General features: G+C 42.2%; 1 protein-coding gene across 3 annotated transcripts in view; it reads left to right on the top strand.

The window, feature by feature from the left end:
* Positions 1-18,699, top strand: part of PRKAR1B (protein kinase cAMP-dependent type I regulatory subunit beta) — a 182,502-nt gene that overhangs the window by 40,496 nt on the left and 123,307 nt on the right. For all 3 annotated transcript variants that reach the window (XM_073543099.1, XM_073543100.1, XM_073543102.1), the window contains one exon: positions 5,414-5,505. In XM_073543099.1, the coding sequence (XP_073399200.1) occupies positions 5,414-5,505 (92 nt within the window). The remainder of the gene's footprint in view (positions 1-5,413; positions 5,506-18,699) is intronic.

Below are 18,699 nucleotides of genomic sequence, written 5' to 3'. Positions count from 1 at the left end.
GCAATGTGAGGATTCACAAGTCTGCAGTCATATATAGTGACTTCAGACTTGGAACCCTAAGCCTGAACAACCCCTTTAAGTATCATTCTCACTTTTTCACCAAGTGAATGTGCTGCCTCATCTTTGTTCTGGATATCTATAGACCAATGTCATTTCCCGTAGCTGTAAAGATGGACCATTAATCTGGCGGTAGGTGGAAATTGCCTGTGGAAATATCCCTTTAAGAGCTTCTTAACCTCTGTCAGTGCGGAGCAATCTTTTAATCACCCCAGGATATTGCTTTTGTCTGCGGAGGAAGGATGCATAGTTTCTGAGACAGTGAGAATTGCTGGATGCCGTTAGTAGTCGGACGGTCTTCGTGCTCGTTGGCATACGGCTTGTTGCCCCCGGGGCAGGTAGGAATTGAGGGCAGGTGGCGTCTGATTGAAATGTTCAAGTAAAAACAAGTCAGGTACCTCCGGACATATCTTCGCACTAGACCTTTGGGTTATCTTTCTATTTTGGAAATGTAATGAATTTTAATACATCTGTAACTGAATATCAGTCATTGACCACTGAGCACATGTAGGGCAGGAAAGTGGCGGGTACTGCTCCGTGTGTACAGCGGCATGTGGCCCTAAGGGTGTGTTCACACTGGGCAAATATGCTGCACAGTATCCGCATTGTGGATAACATCTTATGTAAAGTCTCCTACATTCTTCTTAAAACATCCAAGGAAACCCACGGATAACTTGCCCCCGAATGCGGATTTCCAGTCACTTTTTGCTGCAGATTTTCTTTTGCAATGCGTAAGATAAAATCCGCTGCAAATCCAAAGCAAACATCTAACACATTTTGAGGCAGATTAGTCGGCCTTTATCAGTGGAAATACGTCCCTTATGGACAAATAAATCCACTGGGTCACCTTTTACGAAAAGTTGTCACCAGATTCTATAATTTAAATCGCAAATATTGTTAAATAGATCTCTTAGACCTGATAAGGCTGGTGTATTTACTTTGAAATTCCATGTCATAATGTAAGAGTGAGAAAGCTCATAAGTGCAAATGTATTCACACGACTTTGTATTTTATTAAAGCACCACTCTGGGGATGAAATAAATAAGAAAAAAAACTCACTTATCGACGTTAAAAACGGGCAAAAAATAATTGGATTGCACTCTAATGTTAGTCAATGATTGTGTTCATCTGCAATTTTTTTTCTCGGTTCGGATCGGACTGAGAAAAAAAGTGGCTGCGTATATCGGACGAGACTCGCGAATGCAAGTCAATGGGTGCAAGAAAAAAATCATCACCTCCTATAGACGCCTCTCCATTACTAACCCCTGAGCTTGATATCAGCTGACATTACAAATCTGACATCAAACCCAATACTATTACTCCACTTGCCACTGCACCAGGGCACGTGGGAAGAGCAGAGGCTAAGCACCAGAATTGGGGTTGCTGACGGTTGATGTTCTTAGTCTGGGAGGGAGCCAATATCCATAGCCCCTTCCTAGGCTCTTAATATCAGCGCACAGCTGTCTGCCTAGCCTTTGCTGGTTATTAACTATAGGGGGACTGCATATAATTTTTTGGGGGTCACCCATTTTTAATAACCAGTAAAGCCTAAGTATACAGCTGGGTGCTGATATTTATAGCCTGGGATGCTCCATGTTTATTAACCCCTACCCAGACTATAAACATCAGCCCCAAGCTGTCGGGCTTCCCTTAGGTGGTAAGGAAAATAAGGGGGGCCTCACGTCATTTTTTTCTTTTACATTTTTAATTATTATTACATATATGTATTGTACAGTAAGCTGCACTGCACTGATTATATAGCTCAATGACACCTATCTATTTATATATATATATATATATATATATATATATATATATATATATATATATCTAATATATAAAGCTCAATGTGGGTGTGTGTGTATAGGTATGTATGTCCGGGATTGGCATCCGCATCGTCGCAGCTACAGCCACAAAATTTTGCACAGTCACACGTTTGGACCCCGAGAGCGTCATAGGCTATGTTGTGAGGCGAAATATTAACCCCGCGCGTTCCAGTTCACCAAACAATTTTGCCCCGATCTACATAATGGGGAAAAAGTGAAAGGAAAAGTGTTGGAGGCAAATTGACAGCTGCCAGATGTGAACAAGGGGGACTGAAAGAATGAGAGCAATGGCGCCAAAGAGTATATACCGTACAGTTGCTAAGGTGGGGCCCTGACATGGGATACTCACCACATACGGGGCTATGAAAACACACACAAAATGCGCCACACACTACCACGTGCTTCAACACATATACCACCCTCAGCACACATTTCACCACACATACACCAACCTCGCCACATAAAAGTCGAAACACAAAAGTCTCCACTCAAAACTCGCCACGCTGTCCCAGAGCTGTTCAAAAGATGAAAAATGAGCTGTGATTGGTTGCTATCAGTTTTGCTAACAGTTTTCTTTGTAGACAGTTGTGGTAACTGAGGCCTATTATTCTTATCATTTCTATGGTGTTATCGTCCTTCTGTAAAGCTGGAAATAAAACAGTTTATTACCGTGCCAACACAGACCACCCTCTGACACAGACTGCAGGGGGAGCCCAGGATCACACAGGATAGGATTAGATACACGGCTCAGCAGTCAGTATCACACAGGATAGGATTAGATACACAACTCAGCAGTCAGTATCACACAGAAGAGGATTAGATACACAGCTCAGCAGTCAGTATCACACAAGATAGGATTAGATACACAGCTCGGCAGTCAGTATCACACAAGATAGGATTAGATACACAACTCAGCAGTCAGTATCACACAAGATAGGATTAGATACACAACTCAGCAGTCAGTATCACACAAGATAGGATTAGATACACAACTCAGCAGTCAGTATCACACAAGATAGGATTAGATACACAGCTCAGCAGTCAGTATCACACAAGATAGGATTAGATACACAACTCAGCAGTCAGTATCACACAAGATAGGATTAGATACACGGCTCAGCAGTTAGTATCACACAAGATAGGATTAGATACACGGCTCAGCAGTCAGTATCACACAGGATAGGATTAGATACACAGCTCAGCAGTCAGTATCACACAAGATAGGATTAGATACACAGCTCAGCAGTCAGTATCACACAAGATAGGATTAGATACACAACTCAGCAGTCAGTATCACACAAGATAGGATTAGATACACGGCTCAGCAGTCAGTATCACACAGGATAGGATTAGATACACAGCTCAGAAGTCAGTATCACACAGGAGAGGATTAGACACATGGCTCAGCAGGCAGTATCACACAGGATAGGATTAGATACACAGCTCAGCACACATATCACACAGAATAGTATTGGATACACGGCTCAGCAGACAGTATCACACAGAATAGGATTAGATACACGGTTCAGCAGTCAGTATCACACAGGATAGGATTAGATGCACGGTTTTTATGTGCAATATAATCATTATAATTTGTTATAACTAACCACAGTTGGTTACTATGCCCAGGCAACGCCGGGCTCTTCAGCTAGTGTGTGTGTGTGTATATATATATATATATATATATATATATATAAAATTGTTTTATTAGTTAGAAAACTGGCTCGTCCTGCTTTTGAGAAACAACATCGGACCAATGTTTTAACGCTTATGAGTGTGAGCCCTTAAACTGAGTACCTCTTCCCATTACTGCTCCTCCGCTGATTTTGGAACAGTTTTTTTTTTTTTAGTTTTTGCCCCCTATTCATAAAGATGCAAATTTTCTCTTTACTCACCCATAACTTCTTCTTGGGTGTTTCACTGGAGAGCCAGAGCACAAGAGAGCAGCAGCACTGAAGAGCATGGGCACAGGAGGGCAACAGCATTGGAGAAGAAGGAGCCACAAGAGAGCAACAGCTCTGGAGAGCTTGAGCTCCACACCTGTGTTACAGGCAATGTTCTGTGTCACATTGCTTCTGCTGCTCTTCTTTTCTCTGCACTCAGTTATCAGAAAGGGTCGTGGCGACTGTAGAGTTTTGAGTATGTTCACGTTTTCTTATCAATAATGACCACCACTTCTGTAGACAATGAATGGAGCAGTGGTCGCACATGCTCACTAGTGCTCCAGTCACATTAGATTTTGGGACCACCCTTTTTTGTCATCGATGGGGGCCCCAGTAATCGGACCCCCATTGATCATTTTTTTGTGGCTAGTTGATTTTTGATATTTATGGGACAACCCCTTTAAGGAACTTACATTTTCAGATGATTTTAAAGGGGAAAATTATTTTTATGATTTTCCTAATTTAAATGGTGCTTGTTTGTGGGCAACAGCTTTGCATTGACAAAGTAGATGATCGGCAGACAAGTGGAGGATTATGGGCTCTCATAATGCTCAACACAACTATATCTAAAACTATAGGCTGCACTTATAGACTCATACAAAGTGTTTTTTTTTTACTGAAATCTAATAATCTGTCAGGATGCAAACCTCACCCTGCCTTCTCTAAAGGCGCTTAAAAGCCTGCTGAACATTACAGATGATTTGCAGACCTGAAACACACCGAGCTAAAATGCATCCATGCAGAGCTATTGTTTCTACAGCCATCGGCTTAAAGTAAAACAGTTGCATATTTACAAAATGTCCTAAACTTTTCCAGAGTTCACATCCATAGTTGATTTTTGTAAATCAAGACATTTTATGAGCCCGGATCAGGGAGGACTTATTATACGTAAATGGTCTAGGTGTCTCTCTATTGCTATTATTTTCTACAGAGCTGTAAAGAGGATGCTTTCAAAAGTCGCCAGTTTTAGGTCTTCTTTATTCTCGTTGCTCTCCTTTGAGTATTCCAGTTTTTGTTTTTCTAAAATCCTCCATACCGTTCCAGAGATTTGGACCTTTTTATTTAGCACTAATTATTATGCAGGGTAGCCTAAAGACACGCCCCTGAGGATCCTTTGAGCCACACCCTCTTCATAAAGAGCATAAAAAATGCAGAATGCTCAGGGGAGCAGCAGGAATTAAATAAGAGCAAAAATTGGGCATTTTTGAAATGATGAAGCTCCCTCTTAAAGGATATGGACAGTTTACGGAGGCTTTTTAAAAATTTTTTTTTTACTTTACTTGATAAATAGGAACATTTCAAAGTGCTTGAAAAAAACAAGCAATTTTGCAATTTTCTTCTTATTAAGAATCCTATTCATTCTCAAGAACAGAGGGATTTTAATTTCTATAGTTTATTGCTCTTTGACTAGGTTACTAGCCACCGCTGCCGTCTATCAGAGGTGGTCGGATCCAAAGGCAGCTTATGTGAAATTAAAGGTCCTGCCCTTTTGTCGAGTTGCATACTTTCTGCATTGTTCACAGAATCGCTCGGTTGTCCATGCCAGGGACATGAAAATCATCTACCTACCTGTTGTTTTTTCTGCAGGTTATTCCAAAGGACTACAAGACAATGACGGCCTTGGCTAAGGCCATTTCCAAAAATGTCCTATTTGCCCACCTTGATGACAACGAGAGAAGGTATGATATCCAGTTGCTAGGGTTCATTGTAGAGATGCTAGTGGTGGGGCGTCTAGGCCCCCATATAAAGAAATAATGTCCCAAATTTCCCCTTATAAAGTAATAATGCCCCGAGTTCCCCCTTATATAGTAATAATGTCCCAAGTGTCCCCTTATAAAATAATAATGTCCCAAGTGTCCCCTTGTATAGTAATAATGCCCCGAGTGTCTCCTTATATAGTAATAATGCCCCGAGTGTCCCCCTTATATAGTAATAATGTCATGAGTGTCCCCTTATATAGTAATAATGCCCTGAGTACCCCCTTATATACTGTAGTAATAATGTCCCAAGTGTCCCCTTATGTAGTAATAATGCCCCGAATGTCCCCTTTTATAGCAATAATGCCCCGAGTGTCCCCTTATATAGTAATAATGCCCCGAGTGCCCCCTTATATAGTAATAATGTCCCAAGTGTCCCCTTATATAGCAATAATGCCCCAAGTGTCTCCTTATGTAGTAATAATGCCCCGAGTGCCCCCTTATATAGTAATAATGCCCCGAGTGTCCCCTTATATAGTAATAATGCCCCGAGTGTTCCATTATATAGTTATAATGTCCCGAGTGTCCCCTTATATAGTAATAATGCCCCGAGTGCCTCCTTATATAGCAATAATGTCCCAAGTGTCCCCTTATAAAGTAATAATGTCCCAAGTGTCCCCTTGTATAGTAATAATGCCCCGAGTGTCCCCTTATATAGTAATAATGCCCCGAGTGCCCCCTTATATAGTAATAATGCCCCGAGTGCCCCCTTATATTGTAATAATGTCCTAAGTGTCCCCTTATATAGTAATAATGCCCCGAGTGTCCCCTTATATAGTAATAATGCCCCGAGTGTCCCCTTATATAGTAATAATGCCCCGAGTGTCCCCTTATATAGCAATAATGCCCCGAGTGTCCCCTTATATAGTAATAATGCCCCAAGTATCCCTTTATATAGTAATAATGTCCTAACTGTCCCCTTATATAGTAAAAATGCTCCGAGTGTCCCCTTATATAGTAGTAATGTCCGAAGTGTCCCCTTATATAGTAATAATGCCCCAAGTGTCTCCTTATGTAATAATAATGCCCCGAGTGTCCTCTTATATAGTAATAATTCCCCGAGCGTCCCCTTATATAGTAATAATGCCCCGAGTGTCCCCTTATAAAGTAATAATGTCCCAAGTGTCCCCTTGTATAGTAATAATGCCCCGAGTGTCCCCTTATATAGTAATAATGCCCCGAGTGTCCCCTTATATAGTAATAATTCCCCGAGTGCCCCCTTATATAGTAATAATGCCCCGAGTGCCCCCTTATATTGTAATAATGTCCTAAGTGTCCCCTTATATAGTAATAATGCCCCGAGTGTCCCCTTATATAGTAATAATGCCCCGAATGTCCCCTTATATAGTAATAATGCCCCGAGTGTCCCCTTATATAGCAATAATGCCCCGAGTGTCCCCTTATATAGTAATAATGCCCCAAGTATCCCTTTATATAGTAATAATGCCCCGAGTGTCCCCTTATGTAGTAATAATTCCCCGAATGTCCCCCTTTATAGCAATAATGCCCCGAGTGTCCCCTTATATAGTAATAATGCCCCGAGTGCCCCCTTATATAGTAATAATGTCCCAAGTGTCCCCTTATATAGCAATAATGCCCCAAGTGTCTCCTTATGTAGTAATAATGCCCCGAGTGCCCCCTTATATAGTAATAATGCCCCGAGTGTCCCCTTATATAGTAATAATGCCCCGAGTGTTCCATTATATAGTTATAATGTCCCGAGTGTCCCCTTATATAGTAATAATGCCCCGAGTGCCTCCTTATATAGCAATAATGTCCCAAGTGTCCCCTTATAAAGTAATAATGCCCCGAGTGTCCTCTTATATAGTAATAATGCCCCGAGTGCCCCCTTATATAGTAATAATGCCCCGAGTGCCCCCTTATATAGTAATAATGCCCCGAGTGCCCCCTTATATTGTAATAATGTCCTAAGTTTCCCCTTATATAGTAATAATGCCCCGAGTGTTCCCTTATATAGTAATAATGCCCCGAATGTCCCCTTATATAGTAATAATGCCCCGAGTGTCCCCTTATATAGCAATAATGCCCCGAGTGTCCCCTTAAATAGTAATAATGCCCCAAGTGTCCCATTATATAGTAATAATGCCCCGAATGTCCCCTTATATAGTAATAATGCCCCGAGTGTCCACTTATATAGTAATAATGTCCGAAGTGTCTCCTTATATAGTAATAATGCCCCAAGTGTCTCCTTATGTAGTAATAATGCCCCGAGCGTCCTCTTATATAGTAATAATTCCCCGAGCGTCCCCTTATATAGTAATAATGCCCCGAGTGTCCCCTTATATAGTAATAATGCCCCGAGTGCCTCCTTATACAGTATAGTAATAATGTCCCAAGTGTCCCCTTATAAAGTAATAATGTCCCAAGTGTCCCCTTGTATAGTAATAATGCCCCGAGTGCCCCCTTATATAGTAATAATGCCCCGAGTGCCCCCTTATATTGTAATAATGTCCTAAGTTTCCCCTTATATAGTAATAATGCCCCGAGTGTCCCCTTATATAGTAATAATGCCCCGAATGTCCCCTTATATAGTAATAATGCCCCGAGTGCCCCCTTATATTCTAATAATGTCCTAAGTTTCCCCTTATATAGTAATAATGCCCCGAATGTCCCCTTATATAGTAATAATGCCCCGAGTGTCCCCTTATATAGCAATAATGCCCCGAGTGTCCCCTTATATAGTAATAATGCCCCAAGTATCCCTTTATATAGTAATAATGTCCTAACTGTCCCCTTATATAGTAAAAATGCCCCGAGTGTCCCCTTATATAGTAATAATGCCCCGAATGTCCCCTTATATAGTAATAATGCCCCGAGTGTCCCCTTATATAGCAATAATGCCCCGAGTGTCCCCTTATATAGTAATAATGCCCCAAGTATCCCTTTATATAGTAATAATGCCCCGAGTGTCCCCTTATGTAGTAATAATTCCCCGAATGTCCCCCTTTATAGCAATAATGCCCCGAGTGTCCCCTTATATAGTAATAATGCCCCGAGTGCCCCCTTATATAGTAATAATGTCCCAAGTGTCCCCTTATATAGCAATAATGCCCCAAGTGTCTCCTTATGTAGTAATAATGCCCCGAGTGCCCCCTTATATAGTAATAATGCCCCGAGTGCCCCCTTATATAGTAATAATGCCCCGAGTGTCCCCTTATATAGTAATAATGCCCCGAGTGTTCCATTATATAGTTATAATGTCCCGAGTGTCCCCTTATATAGTAATAATGCCCCGAGTGCCTCCTTATATAGCAATAATGTCCCAAGTGTCCCCTTATAAAGTAATAATGCCCCGAGTGTCCTCTTATATAGTAATAATGCCCCGAGTGCCCCCTTATATAGTAATAATGCCCCGAGTGCCCCCTTATATAGTAATAATGCCCCGAGTGCCCCCTTATATTGTAATAATGTCCTAAGTTTCCCCTTATATAGTAATAATGCCCCGAGTGTCCCCTTATATAGTAATAATGCCCCGAATGTCCCCTTATATAGTAATAATGCCCCGAGTGTCCCCTTATATAGCAATAATGCCCCGAGTGCCTCCTTATACAGTATAGTAATAATGTCCCAAGTGTCCCCTTATAAAGTAATAATGTCCCAAGTGTCCCCTTGTATAGTAATAATGCCCCGAGTGCCCCCTTATATAGTAATAATGCCCCGAGTGCCCCCTTATATTGTAATAATGTCCTAAGTTTCCCCTTATATAGTAATAATGCCCCGAGTGTCCCCTTATATAGTAATAATGCCCCGAATGTCCCCTTATATAGTAATAATGCCCCGAGTGCCCCCTTATATTGTAATAATGTCCTAAGTTTCCCCTTATATAGTAATAATGCCCCGAATGTCCCCTTATATAGTAATAATGCCCCGAGTGTCCCCTTATATAGCAATAATGCCCCGAGTGTCCCCTTATATAGTAATAATGCCCCAAGTATCCCTTTATATAGTAATAATGTCCTAACTGTCCCCTTATATAGTAAAAATGCTCCGAGTGTCCCCTTATATAGTAATAATGCCCCGAATGTCCCCTTATATAGTAATAATGCCCCGAGTGTCCCCTTATATAGCAATAATGCCCCGAGTGTCCCCTTATATAGTAATAATGCCCCAAGTATCCCTTTATATAGTAATAATGCCCCGAGTGTCCCCTTATGTAGTAATAATTCCTCGAATGTCCCCCTTTATAGCAATAATGCCCCGAGTGTCCCCTTATATAGTAATAATGCCCCGAGTGCCCCCTTATATAGTAATAATGTCCCAAGTGTCCCCTTATATAGCAATAATGCCCCAAGTGTCTCCTTATGTAGTAATAATGCCCCGAGTGCCCCCTTATATAGTAATAATGCCCCGAGTGCCCCCTTATATAGTAATAATGCCCCGAGTGTCCCCTTATATAGTAATAATGCCCCGAGTGTTCCATTATATAGTTATAATGTCCCGAGTGTCCCCTTATATAGTAATAATGCCCCGAGTGCCTCCTTATATAGCAATAATGTCCCAAGTGTCCCCTTATAAAGTAATAATGCCCCGAGTGTCCTCTTATATAGTAATAATGCCCCGAGTGCCCCCTTATATAGTAATAATGCCCCGAGTGCCCCCTTATATAGTAATAATGCCCCGAGTGCCCCCTTATATAGTAATAATGCCCCGAGTGCCCCCTTATATTGTAATAATGTCCTAAGTTTCCCCTTATATAGTAATAATGCCCCGAGTGTCCCCTTATATAGTAATAATGCCCCGAATGTCCCCTTATATAGTAATAATGCCCCGAGTGTCCCCTTATATAGCAATAATGCCCCGAGTGTCCCCTTAAATAGTAATAATGCCCCAAGTGTCCCATTATATAGTAATAATGCCCCGAATGTCCCCTTATATAGTAATAATGCCCCGAATGTCCCCTTATATAGTAATAATGCCCCGAGTGTCCACTTATATAGTAATAATGTCCGAAGTGTCTCCTTATATAGTAATAATGCCCCAAGTGTCTCCTTATGTAGTAATAATGCCCCGAGCGTCCTCTTATATAGTAATAATTCCCCGAGCGTCCCCTTATATAGTAATAATGCCCCGAGTGTCCCCTTATATAGTAATAATGCCCCGAGTGCCTCCTTATACAGTATAGTAATAATGTCCCAAGTGTCCCCTTGCATAGTAATAATGCCCCGAGTGCCCCCTTATATAGTAATAATGCCCCGAGTGCCCCCTTATATTGTAATAATGTCCTAAGTTTCCCCTTATATAGTAATAATGCCCCGAGTGCCTCCTTATACAGTATAGTAATAATGTCCCAAGTGTCCCCTTGTATAGTAATAATGCCCCGAGTGCCCCCTTATATAGTAATAATGCCCCGAGTGCCCCCTTATATAGTAATAATGTCCCAAGTGTCCCCTTATATAGCAATAATGCCCCAAGTGTCTCCTTATGTAGTGATAATGCCCCGAGTGCCCCCTTATATAGTAATAATGCCCCGAGGGTCCCCTTATATAGTAATAATGCCCCGAGTGTTCCATTATATAGTTATAATGTCCCGAGTGTCCCCTTATATAGTAATAATGCCCCGAGTGCCCCCTTATATAGTAATAATGTCCGAAGTGTCCCCTTATATAGTAATAATGCCCAAATGTCTCCTTATGTAGTAATAATGCCCCGAGTGTCCTCTTATATAGTACTAATGCCCCGAGCGTCCCCTTATATAGTAATAATGCCATGAGTGTCCCCTTATATAGTAATAATGCCGCGAGTGCCTCCTTATATAGTAATAATGTCCCAAGTGTCCCTTTATAAAGTAATAATGTCCCAAGTGTCCCCTTATATAGTAATAATGTCCTGAGTGTCCCTTTATACAGTAATAATGCCCTGAGTGCCCCCTTATATAGTAATAATGCCCCGAGTGCCCCCTTATATAGTAATGTCCCAAGTGTCCTCTTATATAGTAATAATGTCCCAAGTGTCCTCTTATATAGTAATAATGCCCCGAGTGTCCCCTTATATAGCAATAATTCCCAGAGTGTCCCCTTATATAGTAATAATGCCCCGAGTGTCCCTTTATATAGTAATAATGCCCCGAGTGCCCCCTTATATAATAATAATAATGCCCCGAGTGTCCCTTTATATAGTAATAATGTCCTAACTGTCCCCTTATATAGTAATAATGCCCCGAGTGTCCCCTTATATTGTAATAATGCCCCGAGTGCCCCCTTATATAGTAATAATGTCCCAAGTGTCCCCTTATATAGTAATAATGCCCCGAGCGTCCCCTTATATAGTAATAATGCCCCGAGCGTCTTCTTATATAGTAATAATGCCACTCGTGTCCTCTTATATAGTAATAATGCCCCGAGTGCCCCCTTATATAGTAATAAAGCCCCGAGTGTCCCTTTATATAGTAATAATGCCCCGAGTGCCTCCTTATATTGTAATAATGCCCCGAGTGCCCCCTTATATAGTAATAATGTCCCAAGTGTTCTCTTATATAGTTATAATGTCCTGATTGCTCCCTTATATAGTAATAATGTCCCGAGTGTTCCCTTATATAGTAATAATGTCCCGAGTGTCCCCTTATATAGTAATAATGCCCCGAGTGTCTCCTTATATAGTAATAATGCCCCGAGTTCCCCCTTATATAGTAATGTCCCGAGTGCCCCCTTATATAGTAATAATGCCCCGAGTGTCCCCTCATATAGTAATAATGCCTCGCGTGTCCTTTTATATAGTAATAATGCCCCAAGTGTCCCCTTATATAGTAATAATGTCCCTAGTGTCCCCTCATATAGTAATTATGCCCCGAGTGCCCCCTTATATAGTAATAATGCCCCGAGTGTCCCCTTATATAGTAATAATCCCCCAAGTGTCCCCTCATATAGTAATAATTCCACGAGTGCCCCCTTATATAGTAATAATGCCCCGAGTGTCCCCTTATATAGTAATAATCCCCCAAGTGTCCCCTCATATAGTAATAATTCCACGAGTGCGCCCTTATATAGTAATAATGCCCCGAGTGCCCCCTTATATAGTAATAATACCCCGAGTGCCCCCTTATCTAGTAATAATGCCCCGAGTGCCTCCTTATATAGTAATAATGCCCCGAGTGTCCCCCTTATATAGTAATCATATCCCGAGTGCCCCCTTATATAGTAATAATATCCCGAGTCCCCCCTTATAGAGTAATAATGCCCCTGTGTATGCCATTATAGCTGAGAACAGCACTAGACTGAGCAGACAGCTGCAGACATTGGTGGCTTGCGGGCCGCTGGTTGAGGACCTCTGCCTAGAGTTTTGGGGTATGCAAATAAAGTCTGTGGAGCCTCATTTAAGAATGTCAAACATGGGACTAGCCAGATTTTCCTCCAGGGAAGGACCCAGCCAAGGCTCCTTTCGGAAACCAGCATTACCACCATATTAAGTGGCCCTTTTAAGTCAATATCCAGCTCTTTACGAGTTTACAGATATGACAAGGGAAATACCAAGGCCAGGTATCCATCCACAGACAGCTGTTTCGGGGTGTTGCCCTTCATCAGTGTGGAGTAGGATTCTGGCAAGGTGGGAGCAATGCCTAGTAGACCAACATCACCAAACAATCACTGACCTCAGGGAGACCAGTCAAAGAAAACACTGTGGCAGCCGACAAAGGCGCTCAATCACAGTGAAATCCTAGGTGCATTGCTCCCTGGGAAATACGAATATGCAAATAAAGTTCGTGGAGCCTCATTTAAGAGTCTCAAACAAGGGACTTGCCAGAATCCTACTCCACACTGATGAAGGGAAACACCCCGAAACAGCTGTCTGTGGAGATGCCTGGCCTTGGTATTTCCCTTGTCATATCTGTAAACTCGTAAAGAGCTGGATACTGACTTAAAGGGCCACTTAATATGGTGGTAATGGTGGTTTCCGAAAGGAGCCACTCCTTGGCTGGGTCCTTCCCTGGAGGAAGATCTGGCTAGTCCCGTGTTTGAGACTCTTAAATGAGGCTCCACAGACTTTATTTGCATATTCGTATTTCCCAGGGAGCAATGCACCTAGGATTTCACTATGATTGAGCGCCTTTGACGGCTGCCGTAGTGTTTTCTTTGACTGGTCTCCCTGAGGTCAGTGATTGTTTCGTAGCGTTTTGGGGTAACAGAGGCTGTAATGCTTAGGTAGATGGGAAGAATTGCACAGCACCCAGTAGCAGTGACTGATCTGCCACATCTGACAGAAGAATAACTACCGGTTTCATAATATGTATAAATGATAAAGTTCATGGTTCTGATGGAATTTAGTTTTAATATTGATAGTTAATACAATAGATTTATATGTGAGGAAAATGTTCCATTCCTGAGCCTCACGTAGCATCACGTCACCCCTGAGAAATTACTGTAAGAAATTCCAACCAGCTACATATCCGGTAACCACTGCTGACAGGGGAATTTCCCCAAATGTTAGCAGGTGTCACAGTGTCCAAGATCAGACGGTCATTGGACCGTAGTAATCCAAGACCCACACATCAACAGGAAGACACAAGCAAGGAAGCGCATGTCAACTGTCTGTGAGCCGTGGCCCGGCGGGGCCCATCTGTGGCCACTGTACGGCCATTCATGTGCAGAGCAGGCGGCTGGCGACAGCTTCAGACTGATAGCTTTCACGGGCTGCCATTAATGACTGAACGAGAACTCATCGGTGACCTGCGTGACCGACTCTGACCAACTCGAAGCCAGCAGTTATGAAGCAGCTAGTAAAGGAGACTATTGTTTTTCACACCGTCTTGAGATTCCTCACAAAGACTATAAAACTTTTTACTGTTGGCTCCTGGGGTTTGTTTGCGGTCTGATCCTTAGTCAGTCCTCGACACGAAGCTATGCGACCGCTGCATGACTACTTCATTGCCTGTGTAATTTCATCCCATGGATGCAATAAAGAACATATATTGGGTCAGTCTCCGGTTTCTGCATGGCTCGCGAGTTCTTCAGTCTTGTGTCAGTAGTCGGTGACCATAGAAGATCTACGTGGTGGAAACAGTCAGCCCGTAGCAGCGGTAGGGCGGGCAGTTAGAGCGGACTTCATATTCCCTGTGTTGGGTTTGTCGGAGTGTGTTTTTCACCGATCACCCAAGTGAACCTTATTTTTGGGGGCACATTATTAAAACCAGAACCTAGGGTATTGGCCTGGAATGATTACATGGCTGATTTTACAAAAAGGGCACTGTGGAGTCACTCAAGCGATCTCTGCAAAACTGAAGACATACCATGCACACATCTTATTAAAGGATTTTTTTTTACCAATATTTTCTATTGTCTGAATATTCATTATAGAGGTTGTAATAAACAGCACCCATCCACAGGATAGATGATAAATTTATGATCCAACTGCATGGACCAGTCACAAGTAAGGTCCCAAAGTCCCCTTTGAGAAGGGAATGGTAGTGAGCATGTGCGACCACTGCCTTATTCAACGTCCGGTGGTCGCACATGCTCACTACCAATCCGATCACACAGGAGGCTTTGGAATCATTGGAACACCAGCAATCACATAGTTATTAATCTATCCTGCGGACACATAATAAATGTCATTTATGGGACAGCTCCTTTCATAAAATTCACAGATGTTCTCTGACATCCTCCCAGATGATGCCATTCCATGTCAGCAGAGGATTCAGTTTTCACATGTTTCACGTCTTGACTTTAGCCTGATTCAGTTCTCTACCTTTTAGAAACTCCAGCGAAATCACCAAACGTTTCCAAAATTAATATAGTGTAATATTTGAGAGCCATGATCATCATAAAGCCCGTTTCCCATGATGCAGTTTCAGTAAGGCTAAATTCCCACCATAAGTATTTGGTGCGTTTTTTTTGTTTTTTTTTTGTACTACGTCATTTTGTGCGCAAAAAACACAACATCCTACATTTCCATTAAAAGCACCAAATACTTGTTCCCAGTTCCCACTGTGCATTTTTACTACGTTTTTTCCACTAATTTTTCAAGGTTTGGAAAAAAAAAGCGCAGCGTTTTACAGTATTGGCAAAGATGTGTGAAATCTCATGCACATACTTGTTATTTTTTTCTTTCAGATTTGAAGCAGATTCTTTTAGCGTTTTTTTTTCCCCCACATTTAAATGAAGGAGAAAAAAAAACGCAGGTATAAACACATAAAAAATGCACGTAAAAACATGTGTATTTTCGCAACATTTTTTTTCCTGCCAGAACTATAAAAAATTGTTGCAAATACTCGAGGTGTGAACACGGCCTTACAGTTCTCCATAATCGGTCTTAATAAAGTCAGGACCCTTCATCTACCAAAGTTTCTATAAAGTATCCAAAAAGTCAAGGTTCAACTAACTAATAATATAAGAGGCAGCAGCACAATATAAAGTAGGAATTTGTGTCACGCACTGATGTGTTTGCCGGAAAACACTCATCATCTTGTCATATTGGAGGGTAAATGGACTCCCACCATGTTTTATGAGCAGGAACTCTGCCCTCCAGAGTAATGTCTACAGATTAATGGCTTTAATAGGAGATGTCAGAGCTGTTGGCATGTAGGACAGAGGACTGACGGGAGTGTGTTATTTTACACTTTTATGGGTATTGTTCGCTTTAATGGAAGTGCGGAATGGAATTCTTTATGTTTCCCTTACATAAGACACCTGCCATATTGGTAACATGAGACGTTTCACAGACGCTGATATCTGCTAACGTGTCTCTCTGGAGATACTGTGCTACACCAGGTTACCATCGGCATTCCCAGCCCACAATGGTTGGTTAAAGCTCAGGCTACATGGCCACTTTGGCCTCATCAAGGGTCAGTTTGTGCCGTTGCTACATTGTGGCGGTATAGAAGTGAATGGGGTCACATTGCCCCCCCCCCCCCCCCCCGAGGAGACTGCGTTAAGCAAAGTCCAACCTTGTGTAAGATATTTTGCAACTTGTTCATTGCAACCCCATTCACTTCTATAGCTCCGCAATGGGGTAGCGACACTTCGAATTTTGGTCTTACGACAACTCTTGTGGCCAAAGTTGGCATGGAGCCCTAACCTGGCTTTTTGTTGCCCAACTTTCCAGAACACTGCTGTTACAGTTTAGCCCCAGCCTTAGGGCTCATTCAGATGTCCATACTCATCGGTCCAATCTTCAAGGACCGGCTGCAGCTCTTCCGACCTTTGGGTGACAGCCTCATCAAAGCATGACATGTTCCTGTCTGGAAATGTTATTTTGAACTTCCACACTATGGAATCAAATTATACGTTTTCTTTTATAATGGGACCTTAACAGCAACTTATAACTTTGTGTGTCTATATGGAAATATCTATAAGTGCCAGCCAGGCACAAGGGTGTCACCTGGAGTTAGAAGGTCACATCGGATAATGGATCACAGGTCTTCTTTAGAGATGGTGTGATTTGTGTACATATTAAAATGATTTAGTTGCCTCTAGTGCTGAAGAGGTTAACAACCCTTTCTATGCTGGTCATAAACATGCAGCTCCATTTCAGCTGTTTCTGATCTGGTCATTAACTCTTCTCATAAAAACTGGTCAGACCTTCTTGTCCTTGCCGGTGAAAGAGTCGTCTTCCTGTGTTGTGCCCTAAAGCTAAGTGGTTGAAGTACAGTTGTTGTAGTAGTGATCTGTGGTTTGCTGTAGTACGTGTGTGTTTATCTCCTGGTCCCTGATCCCATTTAGTTTTTTCCTCCTGGTCCCTATCCTATTTCCTATTGTTGGTTAGTGCTTTTGTATGATAGAGGTTTTCTGTTATCCTTGTTTTATCTTTGTGTCTTGTTTACCTTATATTTCTGTCCTATGCCTCATGGAGTAGGGGAGGGGACAGATCAGGGTTTATGAAGAGCATAGTATGGTCGGAGACTCAGGCCTCTCTACCTTCAAGAGTACCCCCGGCTCAGGGAGAGTTAGGGTTCCAGGGACAGTGTGAGTCCCCCCCTTCTTTACCGGTGACTGTCACAGCATGACACAGCCTTACTCCGGAGGTGTATGCCCGGAGCTCTTCTTGGCATGTACATTAAAAGGAGTGGAATAGCATCATGTGAACCAGGCCCGATAACTGGATATCATGAAATGATTCAAATGTCTAGTGGAGGCACTGCAGTCGTGTGAACACATGCTGCCAGGTTCTTCCATTGACTACAACTGATTAATGGCGGTCCCCACAAGGGGACACCCTGTAATTAGCATAGCCTTTCCACACCTGTCTATGAAAAAAGTGATTGTGTATGGTTGACTATCTCTTTAAAGGTGGTTATCCTACTAACTAAAGTCTGTATAATCTAGCAGTGGCTACACATAAGGTCAGTCTTGTTAGAAATGGGCATATCACTTACTTTTTCACAATCTATGTGTTTTTATGGGGTGCAATTATTTTTAGAATCCCCTCGATTATCAAAATGGAGCTCGCAGGGCAGCGAACGGGCAAAAGATGCACAAGACCATCAGTCGATTCCAAGCAATGAAAGTTGTTGTTACCATCAGAAATAGATTTCACAACTAAAACTGAAATACGGGGCTTCCGTAGTCATAAGTGCCGCCATATGGCGCCTCCATAAGGCGCCGTATTCTTTCCTAATAAATAGCATGTAATAGAACGTACCACAGTTTTTTCTCACTTACGGAACTTGGCAGCACAGAGATGTACAGTGTGGACCTTAACGGTATATGGACACTGTATTTTGGATCGTACAGGGAGCACATTTTACTAATTAAATAAATCCAGATACAGGCGCTCTTTGTGGGCTTGAGCGATGGCTGAAGATTATCAACATATGCAGGCATGTGCCGGGAGATAGTTACATAGAAGCGCGCTGGATACAAGCTGCAGTCCGCGGTCTCATCTTTCACATGGGAATTGAGCTAGGATTCCCTGCCTCATGATTACGGTATTTTTTTTTTAACCGCGAAAAGTGCCTGAAGTCAGGAAAAGTTCAACAATTCGTGCTATTCTTCATTGCCTGCTGTGACGCTTCTCATTTTTGACACAAGTCAACTGCAGAACTGAGCTCGGGATTATGGAAAGGGGAGAATGTGTGCAAGAGCGGGTACACAACGTTGGGACGCGCAAACAGTCTGATATCAGCTGCTTTAGAGAAATGGACGAGATAAAAAACAGGCAAAACGG

The sequence above is a fragment of the Dendrobates tinctorius genome, unplaced genomic scaffold (assembly GCF_039654945.1).
Source record: "Dendrobates tinctorius isolate UK_male_01 unplaced genomic scaffold, ASM3965494v1 ptg000129l, whole genome shotgun sequence".
In the NCBI taxonomy this organism is placed as follows: Eukaryota; Metazoa; Chordata; class Amphibia; order Anura; family Dendrobatidae; genus Dendrobates; species Dendrobates tinctorius.
The sequence above is the reverse complement of the archived record's forward strand: the minus strand, read 5'-3'. Positions and strand labels throughout refer to the sequence as shown.